This window comes from Prunus avium, chromosome 8 (assembly GCF_965620075.1).
Source record: "Prunus avium chromosome 8, drPruAviu1.hap1.1, whole genome shotgun sequence".
NCBI classification, from domain to species: domain Eukaryota; kingdom Viridiplantae; phylum Streptophyta; class Magnoliopsida; order Rosales; family Rosaceae; genus Prunus; species Prunus avium.
This window is the reverse complement of record NC_142291.1, coordinates 38660364-38687574: the sequence shown is the minus strand read 5'-3', so window position 1 is coordinate 38687574 and position 27211 is coordinate 38660364. Positions and strand designations below refer to the sequence as shown.

Genomic DNA, 27211 nt, shown 5'->3' with positions numbered 1-27211 from the left:
AAAAAAAAAATTATGGCACACAGTAGAACACGGATGGGCACAACACACACAGGTCACCAGAAAGTCGGCTCTGATACCAAGTCAAACAATATGGTAGAATATTTTCAGATCTTATTTCATTCTCCGAAAGAAGGTATTTATAATACAAGGTTATAAACCCTAGTAGGATTGAATTAGGAAATAAGAGGAATCCTAATTACATAATATCTATACAAAAGGAAAAATAAATGAAACCCAAATAGAATAGGATATATCTCGCCAACATATTATCCCGTGAACTACAAAGAAATTGTAATGTGGGTTATAGAGAGAACAATTACGAACCCAAACTATATATGGAAACATGTTTATACTTTAAACCAAACACTTGAGTTACATGATTGACTAGACAACTCCTTTAAACGCAAAATATAAGTCTACATTATTATAGCAACTTGTAGCACTAACAAAAAAGTAACAACACCTTAATTAACCATGCGCACGTATATATCTAGACTTGTAAGTTTATTCTCCTGTGTTCTGGTTAAGCCTCGCGGCTATAGCCATCGATTCAGCCACTCCACCATGAGTGGTTCGTAGTTGGACTGCTCCTTATCTCTGCCCCTATCACCGCCTTCGCATCCTCCCTCGTCACAACTTTGTCCGCTGGCAGCTTTTGAGTTGCATCCTTCATTATTTTCACAAAACAATTAAATTAACAAATCCCCCCTAAAGCATAATGTTTAATTGATCTTTTAAATTAGGTACCTCTAGCACATCGCCTAGTTTTGTCTTGTTTACGTTGTGCGGGTTAACAGAAGCTGCGTACATGTCCTCCAACTTTTTCAGTGACAACGCGGTTGCCATCGGGATTAATTCTTTCTGTAACGGACACTCCTTCTCTGGCTACTTTTGTGGCATCTCGGTGGCCAACGAGCCGAGCGCGCTCATTGTAAGTGGCTGCCGACTGCATGACTGCAGCCGGGCCGCCTCTCTGAGTCTCTCCGAGAACTGGGTTGTCAACAGCCTATGCGGTGGCAGCGTCGCGGGGTGCAATAGGCCGAGATGCCAACTCCCTTGAAACATTGAAAACGTCGCCGTACTTGAGGGGTTCCAGACCGAGGGACTGGTCAGGTCGGTTTTTTCGTGGCTGTTCCTGGCTCATGTTCGATCGCAAATTTCAGAGATTAATTTTTCACAATGTGTTTTACGAGTATAAATTCTGTCCAAATGAAGCAAAATTTGTAACAAATATATATGTCTCAACGTACGGAATTGGGATGAGTGAGAATTGACAGCAGGGTCTTTAGAACTTACACGCGGCGGTGAAGAATGAGGATTTTTGGGGTTTGTTTACAGGTGGTCATTCTATTTCAAGTCGGGCACCATCTCCTGCGCGAGTCCGCAACATTTGGACTTGGGTCGGTGTTCGGCGTCAAACTAGTACAAACTTGGACACGTGTTATCCTGATCCTTACGGCTAAGACAGGTCATCACGTAGAATTTTCTTACAAGATGAAATTGGGCTGCGAGTCTGCGACCCAAGCTTGATGGGCTCTGATATTATGGATTAGGACCAAGAGAGAATTTTCTTGGAGAGGGAAATTATGCAGTGTTGGGAAATGAAGCATTGTTTATCAAATTACAGTAATGGCTACTAGTGAATTGAAAGGTATGTCAAATATGAAAAAGTGCAAGCTTTTGTTCGCCAAGCAAACATATTCTCTTGTGCGTGAGTGCAGCAACCAAAAAGCCTCAAGTGAATAATTTTGACGCAGGCTGCTATAGTTGCCTTTTAGCGAGCTTCTACGCTAGTACATGTAACATCATTCATAGACTTAACTCCTTCTGTACTGGTTGATGGGTTTCCAGCATCATAAGTTCTCTGTAACAAAAATGCAGGCTGTCTTGGTGAAGTAACTGCTGCATCATAATTCCCTAACATGAAAACAACTGCTGACATGGTTGGCCGGTCAGTGGCGTAGTCTTGCACACATGAGAGTGCAATTTGGATGCATCTCACAACTTCATTGACAGGGTACAATTCACCCAGGGATGGATCGACGATATCCAAGACTTTACCTTCTCTCCACAAGTTCCAAACCTAAAAACGATTTTAGATAATCAAAGTAAGCATAAATAAGTAGGGGAAAAACTACATTGTTTTCCACATAGCCAGTAAACTTACATGTCCAGCAAAATTAATTGCGTCGGGATACTTGTCGTGGCAATAACTAGAATTTTTTCTGCCAGTAACGATTTCTAGGAGTATAATTCCGAAACTATATACATCAGATTTCACTGAAAAATGTCCTTTCATTGCGTACTCTGGTGACATATAACCACTGCAGCAGAAAGAAAAGTGATTACGAAAGCATAGATTCACTGATCTACATAATATGTTGAAATTAGCCTATGAATTGTATGCTCTTGTGACATGCACTATCAAGTATTCCATCAGTTGGTGGTCTTGTGAATCTAGAAACTATAGTAATATATTATACATTTGGAGAAAATTTTAACTTACTATGTTCCAACCACACGATTTGTATCCGCTTCACTTTGGTCTCCTCTAAATATTCTAGCCATACCAAAATCTGAAATTTTGGGGTTCATAGAAGCATCCAGTAGAACATTACTGGCCTTTAGATCTCTATGGATAATCCTTAACCTTGAATCTTGATGAAGATACAAGATCCCTCTAGCAATCCCATAGATGATCCCAAAGCGTACTGTCCAATCTAGAAGTGCTCTTTTTGTGTCATCTGGATGTTAAAAGTAAGAAAATAGACTAAATTCTTGCTTCCTTATTAGTTTTCAAGTGACAAAATTAGATATGAAAGCAAAAGGAAGACATACTGAAGATGAAAGAGTCCAAGCTTTTGTTTGGCACGTATTCATAGATTAGCATCTTCTCTTCATCTTGAACGCAATAACCTAAAATCCTGACAAGGTTCCTGTGTTGGAGTTTTGCAATCAACACAATTTCATTCTTAAATTCCTCAATTCCTTGACTAGAATGTTTTGATAATCTTTTCACTGCCACTTCTTTTCCATTACAAAGCACACCCTGAAAATATAATCCACCCTTTAAAGTGCTCTTATGCACGCAATATTCACAAAAATCTGATTTCTGATTTGAGAAATTACTCAAAGACAACTACCTTATAGACTGAGCCAAAACCCCCCTTTCCAAGCATGTTTGCAAGAGAGAAATTGTCCGTGGCCGCCGCTATGGTTGTTAGATCAAAGAATGGTGTGTCTGAGTGCATACTACTTTCATCAAGTTCTGCGGTAGAATCTTCAAAGTAGGTTGACCTTGTGGTAACTCTAGGGGAATACTTATTTTGTCTTTGCTTACCTGCCATCAAATGCAGAACAAGTAATCTATCTAGCCTTTGTTTCATTAGCAAGCACAACTTGTATTTCTATGATCAGATTAAAGTGTGATTCATCTTTTGAAAGGAGAATTATTGATGTGGGTTATATCAGTGCAGAACAATTAGGTGACAAATGAATAGTGAAAATAAAATAAATTTGTATAAGATATTCACCTTTTCTTTTCCTCCTTACCAACCAATAAGAAATGGGAACTACAAGAAGAACGAACACCAGAACAGAAACTAGAGAAATTGCCAGCTTTCCCTTCTTGCTAAGTGAACCATTTGACTTTGCATATTGAGCTTCAAGGGTAAAAAAAACACAAATAAAATCCAGCAAAATTTGAGATTAGTAAGATGGTGGAATTTTTTTCAATAAAACGACTAACTACGTACTATAGTCATAATGCATTATAATGAGATAAAAATAGAAGAACAGAGGAATAAACGAGCTATGCCAACCAAGTCTAATCGAGTGAAAAATGATCTTGACTTGTAAGGAAAAGGAAATGAACTACCTACCTAACACAATTGCATCAACTCGTACATACAAATCCTGGCCAGCATTTGAAAATGTTCTCGTGTCCATCAAGTCCCCATGCCATGTCACGCATCCAAACCCTCCCCATCTCTCGTCTGCTTTTGCGTACGCCTTGCAAGAACAATTTCTCAAGCACTCCTGCTGGCATGCTTTCCAACTCAAATTCATGTTCACATGTGCCTTAGATGAGTCGGGTACCTTCACACGTGCGACCTTCACGAACCCATCCCCGTTTCCACACATGGATACTCCGCTTTTCCGCACGCACCCACCCAACCCATCTCTCAAATACCAGTCATGTGGCGACTTGGGTTCATATCCAGGTAGGCACGTGCACTCGAACTTACTCGTATTGAACGGGTCACAATTGCTATTGGCACCACACTTCCCATATTTATCACACTCCTCTTTTGGGCCAGTCCAAAACTTGATCCATTGCTGCCCTTGATCATGCCACCTGGACAGTACAAGGGTTCCTGATTCATCAAGAATCATCCTCGAGAAGATTGATTCCTTCGTCATACCATACACAATAAATAGCTCATCTTGATTGTTCACAAAACTAACGTTGAATATGAAGTTTGTCATTTCGGGCAAACCGCTCCATCTCTCTCCGATCCACGACCCAGCCCGCCAGCGCGGATCTTGACCCTTGTATAAAAAGGCCTGCGGAAACCCACTTGGGTCGATACGATATGAATAGTTACCGATTCCCGGATCATCTTGAGATTTCCATGATTTGAGGAACCGATTCAACTTGGACTGCCGGTCCAGCCCAAGTTTCATAAATGGAAGCATTGTATTTGTGGGATGATCAAAGCCTTGCCACAATACCCTTTGGCTAAAACCATTGTCCTCCTCAAGCAAAACAAGATTTCCTGTATCCCGAAGCTTGGCTGTCATGGAATTGTTTGGCGAAGAGACTGAAACATTAGCAGACCAAAGAGGGGTATTTTGGTCCTTCCCATAGATGACCAGGCCTCCATTTCCATGAACAGCTAGAAGTCCAACTCCAGAGGCATTATTATCAGTGACAGGAATTATGGGATTGTCGCTGTTTGCAACCCAGACAATGGTTTGGTTTGGAACTTTGTTGTACCAAACTCCAACATACCGGTTACGAGAATTGGCCGGGCTGAAAAACCCAAGTGCAAAGATTTTATTACTAGAGAGAAGAACATCGCCATCTCTCATGGGTTGGTTTGGCTTTATAGAGCCAATGGCAATGGAAGTGGAAGAGGGGAGGATTGGAAGGAAGTTGAGCAATATAATATTCATGGCAAAGCATTTAGTAGTAGAATTCATGGCTAACTTTCTCAATGAATCAAGCAATTCAGTGCTAAAGGAAGAAACATAGTTGGATTCTTTTTAAAGAGGAGGCCAGCCCCAGTCGTAGAAAATGTTTCACCTATAACAAATACTAAGCGACTTTCAGGTTCAGTGGTTGTTATGTGTGGAAGTCATAGACGTGGATGACATTTCAGCAGGTCACACAAGTCTTACACGTTAAGGTCCTTACTGGGACCCCCTTTTTTCTTTATTGAATGAATATCTGGCAGCTGCGAGAGAGGATAGTATTACGTATTAGAAAACCTCGGCAATCCCTTTCGTCTTATCTGACTGCGAGAGAAGATGGTACTACGCGTTCGAAAATGATACCTCATGTTGTTCAGACTTTGAAGTTTCTTAGACAATCTCTTTCGTCTTATATCTGACTGCGAGAGAGGATGGTATTACGCATTAGAAAACGATTCCTCATGTTGTTCAAACTTGGAAGTTTCTAAGACAGTCTCACACTTTAATGATTCTTAAATCTCTTAATGGAATTGACAGAATATAGTATTATTACAAGTCCACCATATCAGCTTTACAATATTGTTGATGTTAATGTTATACTCCATTGGGACGAAGGAATTGAAAATGACATAGAGTTCTTAAATGACGAAATTATATTTCTATCATTGCATTTTCTGGCAATTGAAGATTTCAATGTTTGGATTTATGTATGTCGAATTTTGTAAATTGCACTATGAAAATTGTAAAATGACGCCTATTTTTGTGGAAATTAAACTCTGGAATTTAATGACCCCAATTTTCATGATTTTTTTCTCATGTCATTTAATAAATTCCGTGCTTAAGTTGCCAAATAAGGGAATTGTCAATATCTCCTCTTAAATTCTCGACTATTAGTTAAATTCCGAGTTATTTTCCCTCATTTAAATGGAGGGTAAACTAATTTAAGTTAGTCAATTTAAGGGAAAAATTACAAAATAAGTTTGTGAGCTAAATAAATCTATATAATTACTCAGTTAGATATAATGAAAAAACTTTTAGCTGCCAAATATAGTAAGTGACACTTGCCAACTCGGGTCTCGTCGATGCCGGAAGTTGAAACCTTCGCCCCCAATCAATATCATGCCGAATATAATAAAACAATCGTCAAGCCCAAATCCAAATGTTTTGAAACCAGTCTACAGTTATAAGATAGAATGGGTTGAATGTTTACTGATACACCCACTTACCCAGAAAGATCCTTGAAGGGAGAGAGAGAATTTGACACATTTTATTAATACTAAGCCCTTTTGTCCTGAGGTTTGTTTTGGGCCTATCCGTTGCTGTTAAGGCCTATTGCTTCTTAGTAAACCCAATTAACATGATTTTTACCATAATTGTCGAGGAGTTTCTACAATGAGTCTCCATTAAAGAGGTGTGTTAAATAGTTCAATCTGACCATCCAATAATATACAATTGATCTAGGCTTGTAGCACTAACAAAAAGTAACAACACCTTAAGAAGCTCTAAGCTTACAACCCCAAAATTAACCATGCATGCGTACGTATATATCTAGGCTTGTAAGTTTATTCTCCAGTGTTCTGGTTAAGCCTCGCTGCTGCAGCCAGCGATTCAGCCACTCCACCACGAGTGGTGCTCATAGTCGGACTGTTCCTTATCTCTGCCCCTATCACCGCCTTTGCATCCTCCCTCGTCACAACTTTGTCCGCTGGCAGCTTCTGAGTTGCATCCTTCATTATTTTCACAAAACAATTAAATTAACAAATCCCCCTAAAACATAATGATTACTTGATCTTTTAAATTACGTACCTCTAGCACATCGCCTAGTTTTGTCTTGTTTACGTCGCGCGGGTTAACAGAAACTGCGTACTGAGCCCTGGCGGCAACACCGCCGGGCGCTATTTCTGTTCTCCCAGTGGCTTTCATCTCGGCGGCTTGTATTGCAGCGGCGTCGCTTTCGTCAATGGGTTTGTCGCCTGCTGACAGAGCAGTGGCCTCGAGAGCTTCACCAATTGTAATTGCATCACGGTCCAGCGCTCCTCCTGGCGAGCCCATCGGCAAAAGCGGTTCCACATATTGGCCCACAACCTAAAAATAAAAAAAATTCAATAAATATATGTGACAAATTGAGCTAGACCAACATACATAGGAACACATAATTATAAATGTTCATCTTCTATATATATATATATATATATATATATGAAATTTGGTACCTGTCCTCCAATTTTTTCAGTGACAACGCGGTTGCCATCGGGATTAATTCTTTCTGTAACGGACACTCCTTCTTCTGTGGCATCTCGGTGGCCAACGAGCCGAGCGCGCTCGTTGTAAGTGGCTGCCGACTGCATGACTGCAGCCGGGCCGCCCCTCTGAGTCTCTCCGAGAACTTGGTTTTCAGCAGCCTGGGCGGTGGCAGCGTCGCGGGGTGCAACGGGCCAGGATGCCAACTCCCCTGAAACATTGAAAACGTCGCCGTACTTGAGGGGTTCCTGACCTGGGGACTGGTCAGGTCGTTGTTTCCGTGGCTGTTCCTGGCTCATGTTTGATCGCAAATTTCAGAGATTAATTTTTCACAATGTGTTTTACGAGTATAAATTCTGTCTAAATGAAGTAAAATTTGTAACAAATATATATGTCTGCACGTATGGAATTGGGATGAGTGAGAATTTGACAGCAGGGTCTTTGGGGTTTGTTTACAGGTGGTCACTCTGTTTCAAGTCGGGCACCATCTCCGCGCGAGTCCGCGACACTTGGACTTGGGTCGGTGTTCGGCGTCAAACTAGTACAAACTTGGACACGTGTTATTCTGATCCTTACGGCTAAGACAGGTCACCACGTAGAATTTTCTTAAAAGACCAAATTGGGCTGCGGCCCAAGCTTAATGGGCCCTGATATTATGGATTAGGACCAAGAGAGAATTTTCCTGAAGACGAAAGTAGGCGAGGCACACTTAACCTACTTTAGAAATGAGTGGTGATTTCCCCACTCCAATTTTATCCACTTACACTCCATTTTATAACTAAAAAAGGAGTGTAAGTGGATAAAATTGAAGTGGGAAAATCATTATCCTTAGAAATTCGCCATTTTCAGTCCTTGCAATAATATTCAATCCATCAGCATCATCAATCCAAAATAAAAAAATCTCAGTCCAAATGTAATGCGGCACATCAAGGTTCATATTGTAATTGACTTACTTCTATTTAACTGGGGGATGCCTTGGCCACATGCGGGCAAGACCGCCGCCTAGGCCCTTCAAATTGGGAGGGCCCCTCAATTGTATAAACCACAAGTGAATAATTTTGACGCAGGCTGCTAAAGTTGCAGTAGCTTAACATACAATATTTTGTGGCCCAGGCCTTTTAGCAAGCTTGTACACTAGTACATGTAACATCATTCATAGACTTAGCTCCTTCTGTACTGGTTGATTGGTCTCCAGCATCGTAAGTGCTCTGTAACGAAAATGCAGGCTGTCTTGGTGAAGGAACTGCTGCATCATAATTCCCTAACATGAAAACAACTGCTGACATGGTTGGCCGGTCAGTGGCATAGTCTTGCACACACAAGAGTGCAATTTGGATGCATCTCACAACTTCATTGACAGGGTACAATTCACCCAGGGATGGATCGATGATTTCCAAGACTTTACCTTCTCTCCACAAGTTCCAAGCCTAAAAACGATTTTAGATAATCAAAGTTAGCAAAAAATAAGTAGGGCAAAAACTACATTGTTTTCCACATAGCCAATAAATTTACATGTCCACCCAAATTAATTGCGTCGGGATACTTGTCATGGCAATAACCAGAATTTTTTCTGCCAGTAACGATCTCAAGGAGTATAATTCCGAAACTATATACATCAGATTTCACTGAAAAATGTCCTTTCATTGCGTACTCTGGTGACATATAACCACTGCAGCATAAAGAAAAGTGATTACGAAATCATAGATTCATTGATCTACATAATATGTTGAAATTAGCCTATGAATTGTATGCTCTTGTGACATGCACTATCAAGTATTCCATCAGTTGGTGGTCTTGTGAATCTAGAAACTATTGTGATATCTTATACATTTGGAGAAATTTTTCACTTACTATGTTCCAACCACACGATTTGTATCCGCATCACTTTGGTCTCCTTTAAATATTCTAGCCATACCAAAATCTGAAATTTTGGGGTTCATAGAAGCATCCAGTAGAACATTACTAGCCTTTAGATCTCTATGGATAATCCTTAACCTTGAATCTTGATGAAGATACAAGATCCCTCTAGCAATCCCATAGATGATCCCGAAGCGTACTGTCCAATCTAGAAGTGCTCTTTTTGTGTCATCTGGATGTTAAAAGTAAGAAAATAGACTAAATTCTTGCTTCCTTATTAGTTTTCAAGTGACAAAATTAGATATGAAAGCAAAAGGAAGACATACTGAAGATGAAAGAGTCCAAGCTTTTGTTCTGCACGTATTCATAGATTAGCATCTTCTCTTCATCTTGAACGCAATAACCTAAAATCCTAACAAGGTTCCTGTGTTGGAGTTTTGCAATCAGCACAACTTCATTCTTAAATTCCTCAATTCCTTGACCAGAATGTTTTGCTAATCTTTTCACTGCCACTTCTTTTCCATTACAAAGCACACCCTGAAAAGATAATCCACCTTTGAAAGTGCTCTTGTGCATGCAAAACTAAAAACCGAGGCATATTCACAAAAATCTGATTTCTGATTTGAGAAATTATTCAAAGACAACTACCTTATAGACTGAGCCAAAACCCCCCTTTCCAAGCATGTTTGTAAGAGAGAAATTGTCCGTGGCCGCCGCTATGGTTGTTAGATCAAAGAATGGTATGTCTGAGTGCATACTACTTTCATCAAGTTCTGCAGTAGAATCTTCAAAGTAGGTTGACCTTGTGGTAACTCTAGGGGAATACTTATTTTGTCTTTGCTTACCTGCCATCAAATGCAGAACAAGTAATCTAGCTAGCCTTTGTTTCATTAGCAAGCACAACTTGTATTTCTATGATCAGACTAAAGTGTGATTCATCTCTTCAATGGAGAATTTATTGATGTGGGTGATATCAGTGCAGAACAATTAGGTGACAAATGAATAGTGAAAATAAAATAAATTTGTATCAGACATTCACCTTTTCTTTTCCTCCTTACCAACCAATAAGAAATGGGAACTACAAGAAGAAGGAACACCAGAACGGAAACTAGAGAAATTGCCAGTTTTCCCTTCTTGCTAAGTGAACCATTTGACTTTGCATATTGAGCTTCAAGGGTAAAAAAAACACAAATAAAATCCAGCAAAATTTGAGATTAGTAAGATGGTGGAATTTTTTTCAATAAAACGACTTACTACATACTATAGTCATAGTGCATTATAATGAGATAAAAATAGAAGAACAAAGGGATAAATGATCTTGACTTGTAAGGAAAAGGAGATGAACCTACTACCTAACACAATTGCATCAACTCGTACATACAAATCCTGGCCAGCATTTGAAAATGTTCTCGTGTCCATCAAGTCCCCATGCCATGTCACGCATCCAAACCCTCCCCATCTCTCGTCTGCTTTTGCATACGCCTTGCAAGAACAATTTCTCAAGCACTCCTGCGGGCATGCTTTCCAACTCAAATTCATGTTCACAAGTGCCTTAGACGAGTCGGGTACCTTCACACGTTCGACCTTCAAGAACCCATCCCCATTTCCACATATGGATACTTCGTTTTTCCTCACACACCCACCCGACGCATCTCTCAAATACCAATCAGGTGGCGACTTGGGTTCGTATCCGGGTAGGCACGTGCACTCGAACTTACCCACATTGGACGGGTCACAATTGCCATTAGCACCACACTTCCCATATTCATCACACAACCCTTCTGGGGCAGACAAATATTTGATCCATTGCTGCCCTTGATCATGCCATATGGACCGTACAAGGACTCCTGATTCCTCAAGAACCATCCTTGAGAAGATTGATTTATTCGTGATACCATCCACAATATATAGCTCATCTTGATTGTTCACAAAAGTAATGTTGAAGATGAAATTATATGGCATATTGGGCACACCGCTCAATCTCTCTCCAATCCACGACCCGGCCCGCCAGAGCGGAGCTTGACCCTTGTATAAAAACACCTGCGGAAACCCACTTGGGTCGATCCCACACGAATAGTTACCAGTTCCCGGATCATCTTGAGATTTCCAAGATGTGAGGAACCGATTCAACTTGGACCGCCGATCCAGCCCAAGTTTCACAAATGGAAGCAATGTATTTGTGGGATGATCAAAGCCTTGCCACAATACCCCTTGGCTAAGACCATTGTCCTCCTCAAGCAAAACAAGATTTCCTGTATCCAAAAGCTTGGCTGTCATGGAATTGTTTGGCGAAGAGACTGAAACATTAGCAGACCAAAGAGGGGTATTTTGGTCATTCCCATAGATGACCAGGCCTCCATTTCCATGAACAGCTAGACGTCCAACTCCAGAGGCATTATTATCAGTGACAGGAATTATGGGGTTGTCTCTGTTTGCAACCCAGACAATGGTTTGGTTTGGAATTTTGTTGTACCAAACTCCAACATACCGGTTACGAGAATTGGCCAGGCTGAAAAACCCAAGTGCAAAGATTTTAGTACTAGAGAGAAGAACATCGCCATCTCTCATGGGTTGGTTTGGCTTTATAGAGCCAATGGCAATGGAAGTGGAAGAGGGGAGGATTGGGAGGAAGTTGAGCAATATAATATTCATGGCAAAGCATTTAGTAGTAGAATTCATGGCTAACTTTCTCAATGAGTCATGCAATTCAGTTCTAAAGGAAGAAACATAGTTGGATTCCTTTTAAAGTAGAGGCCAGCCCCACTCGTAGAAAATGTTTCACCTATCTCAGTCAAATAACAAATGCTAAGCGACTTTCAGGTTCAGTTGTTGATATGCGAGGGAATCATAGACGTGGATGACATTTTTCAGCAGGTCAGGTTCAGTTGTTGATATGCGAGGGAATCATAGACGTGGATGACAGTTCAGTTGTTGATATGCGAGGGAATCATAGACGTGGATGACATTTTTCAGCAGGTCACGCAACTCTTGAGATTTTTGAAGTCTTAAATGTTAAGGTCTTTACTCAAAGCCTCTTTTGTCTTTATTCAATGAATAACTGTGAGAGAGGACAGTATGACGCATTAGAAAACGATTCCTCATGTTGTCCAAGAACATCATCAATTGGATGCAATTTTGTTGGTTGAGTTAGTTGGATGCATTATTTTTGCAAAATTGAATATCTGAGCATATTGTTTGGATGTGAACTAAGATGTGAAGGTTAAAAAGGATGAAAAGTTAAGCCATCCCTTGCCAACCTGTTGCTTTGATATTACTAATGGCCATCAGATCTCAAAGAGAAGATGGTGGGGACAATGTTGAAAAAAGACGAATAGCCAAAATGGGCATGCTGCTGATTAGTTTGATACTTTAAGCTTTGATTAATATCTATTATAATATATATTTGTATTTTGAGAAGGAAGATGTGATTGTATATTTCTTGGTAATGCTCTCAAGTGATCATGGGTTCAAGCCCCATGATACCCGTGTATATGAATTTCCCCTACCCCTTTCTAATCTTCATTTTCTGGTTTGAAATCGAACTGTGATAAGGGATACATGTCAATGATTTAGTGGTGGCACTTAACTAAATAATTAACAATGGGGTAAGTGATTGACATTAAAAAAAGAGCATTGTAGAATGAGATCAATCCATCTTTGGCCCGCCAAAAAAATATAATTTGTAAACGTTAATGTAAAATATATAGTATTGGTTGGGCTGGTCAAATTTAGGAACAATGATGGGGGGAGGGGTTGCAAATGGAGAATTGTATTTGTACATATTTCGTGTCCAATCATAGGCAAACAATAATTCCAAGTCCAATAAGTTTGAATGATGTAAGCAGAAATATGGACCTCATCCCCACATTATATTGTGTATCACTATTATGATGAAGAAGATGAACTAGTAGCTTCGTATATATATATAATCCATTATTATTTAGAATCTTTCAAATAATTTTATTTGAGGGACACCCCTTAGAGTATCATATGAATTTTTTTTCAACGATCCAAATCATTTGTTTTTTAGGTCTTCATTTATAGATCATCCTTGCAAAAAAAAAAAGACAAATCTGAAACCGTTTCAATATCTAATTGTGTCATACAAAATCAATGAACAAGGTGCTTCAAGAAAGTACTATAATTTCAATAATTCAATTATAATATAGGATTTAAGTGATTTTTTGTAGAGATGATTTTTGAATGAGTATCTACAAAATAGACAATTTGGATTAGTGAAATACAATACGGAGTGGGCCCTACCAGGGCCGGTCTTGAGATTTTAAAGGCCTTGTGCGAACCTTAAACTGGGGCCTCACATAAGCTAACACAAACTTAGAGCATCCGCAATGATGCTCTCTATTTCTTAGCTAAAATTTAGATAAAAATATAAGAAAGCTATTTTAGGAGCTCTCTAAAAAATTTCAACTCCAACCATACTCCCTAATTTGGAGAGTCATAAATGCTATAACTCTTTTTTGATTGGTCCATCTCTATTAAAAAATAAAATAAAAAATAGTTAGCATTAAATAAAGGTTTGAAATACTTATTAAATAAGGCAGCATTAAATTATAGGGAGCCACTAGGAGTACTTTCTCTCTCCTCAGATTTAAGAGCTCCTAGAGGACTCCCTATTTTAGGAGGTGAATAGGGAGCATAGTTGGAGTTGCATTTTTACAATTCCTCCCTAAAATTTGTCTAAGGAGGTGGTGTAGGAAGCCCATTGCGGATGCTCTTACACCATTACGTAATGCCATACAATAAATATTTTTTTTTTCTTTAAAGTGACTAAAGTACCCCTACTCCCAAGAGCAAAATTGAAATTTCACAAAAGAATTAAATTGGATTAAATCGATTAAATTGGGTCAGGGATGTTACACCTTTTGAATAATCACCATGATTGTGACGATGAGTCTTTCTCATCATAGATCATATTCAGATATTAAATATTTTTTAACACCTAATTTATTTTGTATCAATATTCCAAGAACATCATCAATTGGATGCAATTTTGTTGGTTGAGTTAGTTGGATGCATTATGTAACATCCCGACCCAAAATATTATTAAGATTGGTTTTAATTTAATTAAAATTTGGAATTTCCAATTTTTGCCTTTGAAGTGGGGGCAAAAAGGTCAATTTTTTATCCGGAGAGAGTTTGGAGCAGCAAGTGGTGTTTTTAGAAAGGTGAAACTGAGCCGAGTCCGTAGACACGCGGTAGGCTCGATTCGGATTTGAAACGAAGAAGTTATGGTCGAAAAACCGTTAAGGGCTTAATTGGAAATTTTCAGAAATGAATTTTGTTAAAATCAGAAAATCTGATTATTTCTCTCATTTCCCTCTCTCTCTCCCGTGCGTCCCTCTCTCTCCCGTCGACTCCCTCTCTCTCTCTCTGCAAAACCCCCAGCCACCACCACTGACCACCGTAGCCCCCACCGTCGGAGCCAAGCTCACAGGCCCGGCCCTGCCGTCTCCTCCCCCGCCATCTCTGCCGTCGCCAGCCGCTGCAGCCGCCGGAAAACGCAGCAAAAGCTGCTGGAAAATTTCAGAAAAATCATGAAACTTCAACACCTTCGTTCTCCTTCGTTTCTCAACCGATTTTGACAAGTAAGGCATGGAAATCTATCTATTTTTCATGCTCTAGCTGCCTGTTGGTTAGGTTTCCCAAAATTTTGAGAGATTACAAGTTAAATTTCGAAGTTTAGCTACAGCCGGTTTTCAGTTGAAATTTCCGGCCACTTCCGGCCATTTTCTGGCCTTCACCCAAGAAGAAAAGTGGTTCCAAATTAGGTGTATTACCTAGGTTAGGAGTTTGGAGCCAAAATACTAAGTTTTTCCGGTCACCGGAATTGTGATTAAGCCACCCACGCGCGGCAGCGCGTGGGGCGGCGCGTGGGCAGTCCGGCAGAGGCCACATTTTATCCTAGAATGATCCTTGTGTTGTCACGAGCGCGTAGGAGTTTACGGATCTCAATTTGGATATCGTTTGGGCCTTGAACCAATTTGACATATTATGTGATTTTCGGGTTTGATGTGTTTGGACCGTTGGATCAAACCCAATTTCACGTATGTTGTTCCTGGTATTCCTAGGATCGTATAGGAATTCGCGGATCACGAATCGGAGCCCCGGATGTTCCGATTCATTAATTTAAAGTTTTGACCGTCCGGTTGACCGGGTGTCTTCCGAGACTTTTCCAACGCTTGAAACCCTTAGATTGGACCTTAGGGACGTCTCGTTCCTAGTACTTAAGGGAAACCCGGGAAATTAGGATTTTTCTTTAAAGTCTTATTTTGAAGAGTTGGATTTTTATTATCGTGTTCCTATTCTGAAATAGGTAATCCGACTCCGCCTTCAGAGCAGGCAGGACCCTCTCGGGGTCACACAGCTTGGGACTACTTGTGAGTGGACTTTGTTTTCAATAAATTGCATGATTTTTATATTGAAAGTTCTATGCATAAGGATTTAAAGGTTTATGGAAGTTTACCTAATACTTAAAGTGGAACGATTATTTTGTTAAAGAAATTGGAATATATTTGGGTTTTGGATATATTCAAGTATCTTGAATTTTATGTATATGCTATTTTGGGATAGTATTATTTTTGTTGAGTATTTGTGGGGGGTACTTGAGAAATGGTTTTGAGGCATGGAAAGATGCGAGAGTAGAAAGTCATTTTGGAGTGCTATATGCACTACCCTGTGTACCTCCCCTGGTTTTGGAATGTGATTATGGAAATACTAAATATTTGGAAATGTCAATATATAGCCGGGGCATCCTTGACGGGATGTTGACCGTAGACCCTTGATTGGGTAGTCTGCGCGCGTAGGACGGTTCCAGGCGTACGGGTCTTGATTCTTCGTCCGTACGTGCTGGGTTAGAGTATCAGTCCCCCAGTTGGACGACTCATCCCTAGCCACATGGACGTTTGAGGGCCGGATAAGTGTGAGCTAGTCAAACAATCCCCTGTTGGATTGTTTCCCCGGTACAATTAGGTGTGTCATATACCTATACTATATCTCTATTATATACTTATATATTTATATATAACTATACATTTGTTCTTGCTTTTGAGCGAGGATACTTCCCCGCTCGTCGTGCCGGTGGGCACGTGTTTCGAGAGTTTGTCTTGAGATTTTATATGGAAAGGATTGGACGGGTTGATTTGATAGTTTCACTGGATTTCGGATTTAGCTCGGGTTGGAGCAAATTACATATATGTATGATTGTATTGGTTTTAATGCATTGGTTTCATGCATGGTTTTCTAACGGTGGGGTTATATTACTTTGGTTTAAATGGAACTAAACTTTGTTTTGTCCACTCACAATTTTCTGTTTTGCGCCCCACAGCCAGTAGTGACTGGAACGAGCCGCAGTGCCGTATTTTGTGCTCCTGTTTTCACGAGCTTCAGCACTTGAGCCTTCTCAGGGCCTCTGTGCTATGTAAAATCATTAAACTTCCTTCCTACTTGTAACTTTCTTTGAATTCTATTAGATGCTCTGTTATTGCCCAGTTAGAATTTGGTATTTTGAGGCCGGAGGCCATGGTTTGTAACACTAAGCTTTGTGTATTATGCGCTGGCTGTTGGGTTGTTTTTAACTGTGTTTTGACAGGTTGAATTTTTGGGATTTGTCCTGTTTACAGGGGAGACTCTGCCAAAATTTTTGGTGGAAAGTCTCGGTTTTTAGTAAGTGGGCCCGGCATCTGCGGTATGTCGGATTTTTAGGCGGGATTCGACCCGATTTCCGAAGAAATCCGGGGCGGGTCCTGTCACATTATTTGTGCAAAATTGAATATATGAGCATATTGTTTGGATGTGGACTAAACTTTCAGCCAACTTAAGGAGACCAAATTCTAGGCAAGTCAAGTGGGACTCAACTCTACAAGGTCTAGCCAAATAAAGAAATTGTCATTTGTAATGGCATTAAATAAATGAAAGACCAAGTAGTTTTGGTTTGGAATACATGCTTAGCCAATTAATCCATGAAGTTTAGATTCTCTCACCATTCACTTGCGTGGTCTAGAAATAGTTGGGTCAAGAAGCTCAAGCTCCTCTTCCCATGTCTCCAAAGCTTCAGTTCTTCACTTGGGATATGCCTGTTGAAGTAAGTTTCGATGCTTGAGGAACCTCGGTTGGGAATTGTCTTCAAAGCCTAAGATGTGAAGGTTAGAAAGGATGAAAAGTTAAGCCATCCCTTGCCAACCTGTTGCTTTGATATTACTAATGGCCATCAGATCTCAAAGAGAACATGGTGGGGACAATGTTGAAAAAAGACGAATAGCCAAAATGGGCATGCTGCTGATTAGTTTGATACTTTAAGCTTTGATTAATATTTATTGTTTACACCCAAAATAAACAGCCAATAAGGGCAAGACACGTGGAGGAAACTGGGCTTGGTCAGAGGCGCCCTCGGCACTCTACCTACCGATCTCTCCATTAGGGCAACGCCCTCTCCTGGGACACGTGGCACGCTCCCACGCGACGCCCACAGTCCCACATCGAAACATTCAACAAAATGCACACCTCCCAAGACCTATAAAAGGAGGCCAACCATCCCAAAATGGAGGTAATCAGAACTTACGGCATACAAGCCTATTGATCTGTCAGTTGAACTTTCTATTCCCGAACTTACTTAAGCATCGGAGAGCCTTCGGCCGGTACCACACCGGTGCCTTCGGTCTTACCGAGCGTACTCTCTTTTGCAGATTGCGTAGGCTACCGAGGCATCAAGGATACCGAAGGCATAAAATTACTAAGTTGACCCTCTAAGTCAAAGAACCACTTTTTGGCGTCAACATTTATTATAATATATATTTGTATTTTGAGAAGGAAGATGTGATTGTATATTTCTTGGTAATGCTCTCAAGTGATCATGGGTTCAAGCCCCATGATACCCGTGTATATGAATTTCCCCTACCCCTTTCTAATCTTCATTTTCTGGTTTGAAATCGAACTGTGATAAGGGATACATGTCAATGATTTAGTGGTGGCACTTAACTAAATAATTAACAATGGGGTAAGTAGCACTATAAAATTCGATTGACATTAAAAAAAAGAGCATTGTAGAATGAGATCAATCCATCTTTGGCCCGCCAAAAAAAATATAATTTGTAAACGTTAATGTAAAATATATAGTATTGGTTGGGCTGGTCAAATTTAGGAACAATGATGGGGGGAGGGGTTGCAAATGGAGAATTGTATTTGTACATATTTCGTGTCCAATCATATGCAAACAATAATTCCAAGTCCAATAAGTTTGAATGATGTAAGCAGAAATATGGACCTCATCCCCACATTATATTGTGTATCACTATTATGATGAAGATGAACTAGTAGCTTCGTATATATATAATCCATTATTATTTAGAATCTTTCAAATAATTTTATTGGAGGGACACCCTTAGAGTATCATATGAATTTTTTTTCAACGATCCAAATCATTTGTTTTTTAGGTCTTCATTCATAGATCATCCTTGCAAAAAAATAGACAAATCTGAAACTGTTTCAATATCTAATTGTGTCATACAAAATCAATGAACAAGGTGCTTCAAGAAAGTACTATAATTTCAATAATTCAATTATAATATAGGATTTAAGTGATTTTTTGTAGAGATGATTTTTGAATGAGTATCTACAAAATAGACAATTTGGATCAGTGAAATACAATACGGAGTGGGCCCTACCAGGGCCGGTCTTGAGATTTTGAAGACCTTGTGCGAATCTTAAACTGGGCCTCACATAAGCTAACACAAACTTACACCATTACGTAATGCCATACAATAAATGTTTTTTTTCCCCTTAAAGTGACTAAAGTACCCCTACTCCCAAGAGCAAATTTGAAATTTCACAAAAGAATGAAATTGGATTAAATCGATTAAATTGGGTTAGAGATGTTACACATTTTGAATAATCACCATGATTGTGACGATGAGTCTTTGTCATCATAGATCATATTCAGATATTAAATATTTTTTAACACCTAATTTATTTTGTATCAATATTCCAAGAACATCATCAATTGGATGCAATTTTGTTGGTTGAGTTAGTTGGATGCATTATTTTTGCAAAATTGAATATCTGAGCATATTGTTTGGATGTGGACTAAACATTCAGCCAACTTAAGGAGACCAAATTCTAGGCAAGTCAAGTGGTCCCAATCTCAAACCAAGTCAAGTGGGACTCAACTCTACAAGGTCATATTCATATATTAAATATTTTTTAACACCTAATTTATTTTGTTTCAATATTCCAAGAACATCATCAATTGGATGCAATTTTGTTGGTTGAGTTAGTTGGATGCATTATTTTTGCAAAATTGAATATCTGAGCATATTGTTTGTGTGGACTAAACATTCAGCCAACTTAAGGAGACCAAACCTAAACCCTAAACCCTATCTCATAGTTTTTCATTTATACAGTTTATTCTCTTATGTTCATTTTCTAATTAATTTATGATAGGTTTATATATTTATATTTTAATAGTGTACATTTACTCCATTCTAAGTTTTTATCATCACTTGCTCCGATTCTTCAATGCCTTCTTCTTCCTCCAAATTGAGTATCAAAGTCATCACTTCCATTAGATAAAGTCTTCAAGTCATTAAATATATAAGCCAAACACAAGTCAAGTCTTCCGTCTATAACTAGTTATATATATATATATATATTATATATTTGTTTATTATATATTTGTCTTTTAAGCTGAAAAGTTGGCTAGTCAAATAGCCAACCTTTTGTTGATCAGATTGCAAATTCCCATGACGTTTTGAACCAATTGGCTATATATATATATTATAAACTAATTGACGTTTTTGACTTGGTTGAGGGAGTGGCTTTTAAAAAGGTAGTTGTGAGGATGGCCAAATAGTTGGCTGAAACCAAGTCAAGATCATGGCTTCCCATGTCGGTGAGTTTGGCTGGAAGTGGAAGTCTTGGCTGAAGAGTTGGTTTTTTGGCATAGGTTTTAAGATGGCTGTGAGCAATAAATATATATTGCATATTATACTTTATATATGTATAAGGCCTATGGCCTGGGAGGTTAGAGACAAGAATTAAAGGCCAACTAAGTCCTCGGAGGTCCGAGCCCGACCTGCGAAAGTAGGCCCAAAATCTCCGGAAGTTTTCATACACGTGACGAGATCCATCCAAGGAAAGCAATCAAAGAGAGTGATGTCAATCTGGAACATTCCTAAGGATGAGAGAATCAAGTGATCAGATTTGCAATCCGATGATCTTATTCGAATCAATTCTGCGAATTTAGTAAACCACACAAGGAAAGATTTTGAACGAAGTTGACCTTTGGCCATTCAATGGCCAGCCCATGGGCTGACGAATGCCCCTATATAAACTACATCAGACAAAGAGCAAAAACACCCCCGACATCAGACACAAAAATCTACTTTTTGTCTTTCAATTTTCTATCCCTAGACTAGAGTTTTATTTTTCAAGCAAGTAAACTAGATCAGTTTTTCACTTTAGTTAGTGTAAGTTTAATTTCTTGCATTTTCCTTTACGTTGTTTTAAGATTCAAGTTTATCGCTTTATTTTTAATTGTTATTGAATTCTCTTTAAGTTTAATTTAATTTCAGATTGCTTTATTTTTATTGCCTTTATCGCTTATACCGTTCTTATTTCGTTCTTCGTTTAATTTACGTTTATCTATTGCTTTGATTTACTTTATCGCTCTCTAATTCTTGTTTTTAAGTTCAATCGCATCTTTTAATTTAATTTGCATCATTATCATTAAAATCTCAAAAAATACTAAAATACTCATATGAAACCTAATCATCCTCGACCCCGAGGAAGTGAAAGAACCTAGGCCGAGAGGAGGTTCCTTGCTTGGTCGATCAATTGATTGGTTTGAAGTTAGAAGCGCGAACATAACAATCCAACTTTTTCCATCCAAGCTAATCAGTGGCTTGGTGGTGGCACGCTTACACAATCCAAGAGAAGAAGGACCAAAAGTTCCTTCCAACTAGGGGTGGGCACGGTACGGTATGGTACGGTATTGAGCCTGTACCGCTACCGATACCGGAAATTTAAATCGGTATGGTACGGTATGGGATTATCGTTTGTCAAAATTGGTACCGTACCATACCGTACCGTGTCGGTATCGGTACGGTATCGGTACCATTTCGGTACAAAAATGACACAACTAAAAAATGAACCAATTCAATATTCAACATATTCATTTACCAAAATAAGTGATGCCTAAGTTACAAATTCAAAGATTCAACATATTCAATTATCAATATCCAAATCCTAATCAACATATTCAATATCCATCAACATATTCAATATCCAAATCAACCAAATCCTAATCAACATATTCAATATCCATTGAATATAACATATTCAATATCCATCAACATATTCAATATCCAAATCAACCAAATCCTAATCAACATATGCAATATCCATCCACATATTCAATAGAAAATTATATATCTGAATAGTATTCGGTACGGTACGGTATTGATCGGTACCAAATACTTGATACCACTACCATACCATACTCTATTGGTACGGTACGGTACGGTACCGAATATTGATCGGTACCGAATGAAACGGTATGAAATCGGTATGGTACGGTTCGGTTAGGGTACGGTTTCGGTATTTCGGTTTTAGATGCCCACCCCTACTTCCAACGGCCACCTTGGCTAAAAAGAGGGAAACAAATATATAAAAACAATCGTGTACCACTTTACTAACCACATGTTTAATCGAAGTGAGCCCTATATATGGAAGTCTTATCTCTATGGGCACTTGAAAAAAAAAAAAAAAATTACATGAGTAATTGAAGAGCTAGCGTCAAGTCAATGGTGGGGATGTACACACGTGATAAGCAATGTCTGCACATAGGAACATAGATATTATTGGGGCAATTAGAATATTCTTGCTGAAGAATATATATATATATATATATAGTGGCATGCATGCAGTTAAGAGATTCAGTGTCATCATTTGAGGAATGAGGAGTTGGATCTATTTCAATGAAATCATGTGGTTGAGATTGATTTAAGTGTTTAAACTTGTTTGTGTCTAATGACTTGCCAAAAACCCACATGTACGTACGCTTTACTGCGTCCACGTGTTATAATATGGATGAGCGATATGGTTAATATTTCCCACTTTTGTGATATAATATCAATAAATATCCACTTATATATTCTAACAAATGAGTTATACCATGTGACATACTCTCATACTACGTACACTATAATTACTCGCACTTAAAGTATCCACAATGGGGTCCCTAAACCACCTCCTTAGACAAATTTTAGGAAGGAATTGGAAAAATACAACTCCAACCATGCTCCCTATTCACCTCCTAAAATAAAGAGACATCTAGGAACTCCTAAATCTGAGGAGAGATAAAGGACTCCTAGTGGCTCCTTATAATTTAATATTGTTTCGTTAAACTTTTAATTAATACAAACTATTTTTTTATAGAGATGATAACCAATCATATTGAATTAAAAAATAACTATAGTATTTATGACTTTCTAACTTAAGGAGTATGATTGGAGTTCAAATTTTATAGAGTTCCTAAAATAACTTTTGTGTGTTTTTAGCTAAATTTTAAATAAAGAATAGGGAGCATGACATTTGCCTACATAATTATTGACTAATTCCTTGTGATCGGGTATTTATTATTTTAGTATGTGGTTGTGAAAGTAGATGGGATATTGAATGTTGGTGTTGACATCGGACAAGCTGCTTTAAACAGTGGTTGCAACATTATGTGATTGATAGATAGCATAGCAGTTTTCATCTTTCAACGAAAACAATCAGTTTTTTTAAAAAAAACAAACCAAAATTTTAATTTGACCCTTATTGTCATTATGGTGGTTTTGCTGCTAGCTAGGTCGCATTTGCATATGACTCTGTTCTTTAAAGAAATTTTACTGGTCATGTACGTAATAAATTTTCAACTATAATTTTTATACTACTTTTTGCAATTTGATATTTTTTATTTTATTTTTGTCATTCGATAGGGAAGGAAATGGGGGAGTATTATATTGGGTTGCCTCAAAATTGTCTTTTACATGAATCGAACTCGGGTGCATTGTCCAAAAATCCTCAAGATTGCCTCAAGATTTTCTTAAAGTAAAAATCATCATCAATTAACATACAAATTACAATTAAATCATCTTTCATTATATAACCAATCAACATGATAATGAAATAAGGCATTTAGTATATATAAATTGAAATTTAGATACATACTTGATTTGAATTTGTATTTAAATATGACTATTTGCTTTTGAGTGACATTGATGAATTTTTTTGGTCAATTTTTTGTGTTGAAATCCTTGAAATTGAAAAAAAAAAATTATCAAAGGAATAAAAAAGAGAGTGAAAGAGAGATGATTATTACTTACAGAAAATAACGTGGTTGCCTTTTTTATTATTATGATTATTAATTGTTGTTACAAAAAAAAAAACCAAAAAAGAACTAAAACTATGATCTACACAAGCGGGTTTTGAAGTCGCGCCCTGAATAGAAGTTGAGGCCCTGTAAACCAACACAACTAGAAACGTCTTCGTGTCAAAAATTTGCTCACTATATATATATAAAACATTTGTTAATATATACATATATTATACACATAAAAAAAAAAATCTGGGGCCCTGTGCGGTGGCACTACTTGCACACCCTCAGGGCCACCCTTGGGCCCTATAAGGATGTTTATCAAATAAGCTTATTTGAGGGATCCTCAACTAAAGATCCTATATATTTGAGTGAATACGTAGGACAAACATTTAAGAGAACATGTCTTGTTTGCTACCAACACTACAACACAAATATACAGTGAATAATTAGGGGTGGGCATAAAAACCGATAAACCGAACAAATTGACTAAACCAAACCAAACCAAACCGAAAAATAAGGTTTTTTTGACCAAATCGAAAAAGTCAATGCTAGACTTGAACCGAATCGTTGACTTCGGTTCAAGCTTCGGGTCCAAAAAATTTTGAACCGTTGGACCTGACCCAAACCGATCATTATTTAATTATATATGCATTTGACACATGGTGTTGTCTGATTGACTTAAATAAGAACTTTGGGTGGGTTTGCTTGCATTATATCAGAACCTCTCTCAATTTTTTATTTATTATTTTTTTAGTAACCCTCTCAGACTCTCACTCCGTATCTCTCTCTCACTCACTCACGAAAAAAATCAAGAGATATTTAGTCAAATACCCATTCTTAGCACTAAAATTATAAATAAACCCTACACAATTTAATTTCTATAAATAAACCCAAAAAAAATCCAAAAAATGACAATTGGCCCTATTGAATTTTATTTTGATTATTAAATTACTTTAATGTCCTATTGAGTATTTTGGGCTTTTTTATATGTTTTGGGGTTGAGTTTGTTTTGAATCTTCTTGTGAATATGATCTGACCTTATTCAATTTTAATCTTCTTGTGTTCTGTTTGTTCTGCAGATTGTTGCTTTGCAGCTTTCTGGTAAGCACTCTTATACTATGATATTTTCATGTCAATGATTTCATTGTGATACTCTGTTCAATTTTTCTGTACTCAGTGTTGTGAATTATCTAATTTGTTCTTTGTAACATGATCACAGTGGTCCGTGTGTTTCTTACCTGCTACGAATACGAGCTCTTTATAATAATATGTCAAGGTAACTAATAACTACATTCATTTCTAGATATTTCTGATCATCAAAACGAAGATTAAGGTTCCTGAATACTAGTTCTGCAATATACTACAGGTACAGACGCTGTGCCGGATATATGCCATGCAGTGGAAGGTGTGGAGAACGTCACTGCCCCGAATTGTGTCTTTGCACTGAGGTACCGTATTAATTTCATTGATTTCGATGTGATAAAATTTATGAATAAATTAGCAATGTGGTATTCATCAATTTGAAAGATGAAATTCAGGCTTAGCTTTGCCCTTTTGCACTCTATTACTACATTTTCTTAGACATAGACATATATGGAATTTAGTTTTGTTTATGTTTGGATGCTTTCTTTATTGTTTTCAGGTTTAATTTCTGATTTTTTTAACTGTGTATTTTAGGTTTGATTGTTAGCCTTGAATTTGTTTCAATTTATTTAATTGAGTTGTCTTGAATCTGTATTTTTGGCATGGGAACATGTTTTTGTTTTTGTTTTTGTGTGCATGAATCTGCTTAACTCATTGTTGATTAAATGCATTCATTCATTTATTTGTTTTCTCCATTTTTTTTTCCTTATGTAGCATATCTGTGTTAGTATCTTATTGATGAACGAATGCTAATATTTGGGTTAATTAGTTTTTTTATTGAATAATTATTTATTGATTGATTGACTGGTCCATATTTGTTTTTCAATGGTTTAGATTCTGTTATTTTGTGCAAAACTAATCATTTTCTGCTCTGATTTTCCATAGTTGTGATATTTGATCAGGATGCAAGTTTGACACCTTGTCGAATTGGAACGATGATGATAGAGAAGCCATGGGAGATGCAAACAGGGACGGATCCAGAAATCTGCTCTCCGGGGGTCAACATATATAAGCTCACAATTTTTTACATATAGAAGACCCGTAGAAATGAATGAAAATGTAATACATACATGTTTTTATAAAAAAAAAATTATGAGGAACATGTTTATTAGATTGTTATATGCATATTTCGGAATTTTAAAAAAACCTGTCCAAAAGGCCATGATAATAAAATAAAAAAAAGTAAAGTGACCTGGTCCTAGACGGTGTCGTTTTGAGATGAAACTACAGCAAAGAGGAGGAAATGAAACACAGACCAAAGGGAATTTGAGATGAAAAAAATACATAAGAAAAAGTGGACCAGAAGCAGCAACGAAGGAACAAAAGGGCATAAAGAATAAATAAAAAAGGAAGTGGGACACATCATGCATGCGCGTGTCTTCAGCTGTGGGAATAAAAAAGAAGAAAAGCTTTTGATTGGACCAGCAGACAAAGAACCATATAATATAACATAGACATAGGCTTTTAAATACATAATATATATAGGACGACGTCGTTTTGACTTCGAGGGAAAAAAGAAACAAGGAAGCGCAAGCAGTGCTGCGTGCTGGAGGATGCTGCGCGCTGGGTAGGAGCAGCGCTGCGCGCTCTATGGGGACTTTCGTCGAGCAGTTTGCAGGGGTCAATTTTCTCCCCTCTAATGGCAGATCCCAGAGTTGCAGGGGTCACTTGACCACCTTTGCTCCTCTGTGGATCCGTCCCTGGATGCAAAACATGTTTTGTTTACAGCTCCCTTAACTAATACAAGTGAATATATTTAGTGCTTTACTTGTATATTTTTTTTGGTCATGGATTGTAAAATTTAATTTCATAGTTGGATGATGATTTGATAATTTAATTTGATATATTTGGTCCCTTAACTGATCGTTGTTTCCGTGGCTGTACCTGGCTCATGTTTGATCGCAAATTTCAGAGATTAATTTTTCACAATGTGTTTTACGAGTATAAATTCTGTCCAAATGAAGCAAAATTTGTAACAAATATATATGTCTGAACGTACGGAATTGGGATGAGTGAGAATTTGACAGCATGGTCTTTAGAACTTACACGCGGCGGTGAAGAATGAGGATTTTTGGGGTTTGGTTACAGGTGGTCACTCTGTTTCAAGTCGGGCACCATCTCCCGCGCGAGTCCGCGACACTTGGACTTGGGTCGGTGTACGGCGTCAAACTAGTACAAAGTTGGACACGTGTTATCCTGATCTATACCGCTAAGACAGGTCACCACGTAGAATTTTCTTACAAGATGAAATTGGGCTGCAGCCCAAGCTTGATGGGCTCCGATATTATGAATTAGGACCAAGGGAGAATTTTCTTGGAGAGGGAAATTATGCAGAGCATGGTTTATCAAATTACAGTAATGGCTACTTGTGAATTGAAAGGTATGCCAAATATGAAAAAG

The 27211-nt window shown here is 38.1% G+C and overlaps 3 protein-coding genes and 2 long non-coding RNA genes across 6 annotated transcripts; 1 reads left to right on the top strand and 4 right to left on the bottom strand.

Moving 5' to 3' along the window:
* Positions 1 to 93: 93 nt before the first annotated feature.
* On the bottom strand, positions 94 to 27141 carry LOC148292703 (uncharacterized). The gene is made up of 3 exons (XR_015826442.1): positions 26858 to 27141; positions 748 to 1135; positions 94 to 667 (listed from the first exon to the last, which is right to left on the bottom strand). It is a non-coding gene; the product is annotated as an uncharacterized LOC148292703 (long non-coding RNA).
* On the bottom strand, positions 1610 to 5310 carry LOC110773740 (G-type lectin S-receptor-like serine/threonine-protein kinase At1g11410). Its single transcript, XM_088246053.1, has 7 exons — positions 3882 to 5310; positions 3534 to 3662; positions 3144 to 3340; positions 2839 to 3049; positions 2507 to 2744; positions 2168 to 2324; positions 1610 to 2083 (listed from the first exon to the last, which is right to left on the bottom strand). Exons 1-7 carry the CDS (start codon positions 5203 to 5205, stop codon positions 1775 to 1777), a joined length of 2565 nt encoding a protein of 854 aa, XP_088102179.1. The 5' UTR covers positions 5206 to 5310; the 3' UTR covers positions 1610 to 1774.
* Positions 6496 to 8161, bottom strand: LOC148292704 (late embryogenesis abundant protein D-34-like). The gene is made up of 3 exons (XM_088246055.1): positions 7410 to 8161; positions 7003 to 7281; positions 6496 to 6923 (listed from the first exon to the last, which is right to left on the bottom strand). Exons 1-3 carry the CDS (start codon positions 7734 to 7736, stop codon positions 6759 to 6761), a joined length of 771 nt encoding a protein of 256 aa, XP_088102181.1. The 5' UTR covers positions 7737 to 8161; the 3' UTR covers positions 6496 to 6758.
* Positions 8269 to 12224, bottom strand: LOC110773676 (G-type lectin S-receptor-like serine/threonine-protein kinase At1g11410). 2 transcript variants are annotated; one of them, XM_088246051.1, is made up of 8 exons: positions 10647 to 12220; positions 10334 to 10462; positions 9943 to 10139; positions 9621 to 9831; positions 9289 to 9526; positions 8950 to 9106; positions 8391 to 8864; positions 8269 to 8288 (listed from the first exon to the last, which is right to left on the bottom strand). In XM_088246051.1, exons 1-7 carry the CDS (start codon positions 11971 to 11973, stop codon positions 8556 to 8558), a joined length of 2568 nt encoding a protein of 855 aa, XP_088102177.1. In that variant the 5' UTR covers positions 11974 to 12220; the 3' UTR covers positions 8269 to 8288; positions 8391 to 8555. The 2 variants fall into 2 exon arrangements, with proteins under 2 accessions (XP_088102177.1, XP_088102178.1); XM_088246052.1 differs by lacking the exon at positions 10334 to 10462 and having other exon boundaries at positions 10647 to 12224.
* Positions 24683 to 25637, top strand: LOC110770523 (uncharacterized). Its single transcript, XR_015826441.1, has 3 exons — positions 24683 to 24769; positions 24888 to 24944; positions 25035 to 25637. It is a non-coding gene; the product is annotated as an uncharacterized LOC110770523 (long non-coding RNA).
* Positions 27142 to 27211: the final 70 nt, after the last annotated feature.

Excerpts from the sequence above, each read along its gene's own strand:
- LOC110773740 (XM_088246053.1), bottom strand. The coding sequence starts at position 5,205 with ATGAATTCTACTACTAAATGCTTTGCCATGAATATTATATTGCTCAAC. Across the intron at positions 3,663-3,881 it reads AGTTGATGCAATTGTGTTAG|CTCAATATGCAAAGTCAAAT; the intron begins GTAGGTAGTTCA and ends TTACCCTTGAAG. Across the intron at positions 3,050-3,143 it reads GTTTTGGCTCAGTCTATAAG|GGTGTGCTTTGTAATGGAAA; the intron begins GTAGTTGTCTTT and ends TTATATTTTCAG.
- LOC148292704 (XM_088246055.1), bottom strand. The coding sequence starts at position 7,736 with ATGAGCCAGGAACAGCCACGGAAACAACGACCTGACCAGTCCCCAGGT. Across the intron at positions 7,282-7,409 it reads CTGAAAAAATTGGAGGACAG|GTTGTGGGCCAATATGTGGA; the intron begins GTACCAAATTTC and ends TTTTATTTTTAG. Across the intron at positions 6,924-7,002 it reads AACTAGGCGATGTGCTAGAG|GATGCAACTCAGAAGCTGCC; the intron begins GTACGTAATTTA and ends AAAATAATGAAG.
- LOC110773676 (XM_088246051.1), bottom strand. The coding sequence starts at position 11,973 with ATGAATTCTACTACTAAATGCTTTGCCATGAATATTATATTGCTCAAC. Across the intron at positions 9,527-9,620 it reads CTTGGACTCTTTCATCTTCA|ATGACACAAAAAGAGCACTT; the intron begins GTATGTCTTCCT and ends TTTAACATCCAG. Across the intron at positions 8,865-8,949 it reads CAATTAATTTGGGTGGACAT|GCTTGGAACTTGTGGAGAGA; the intron begins GTAAATTTATTG and ends AATCGTTTTTAG.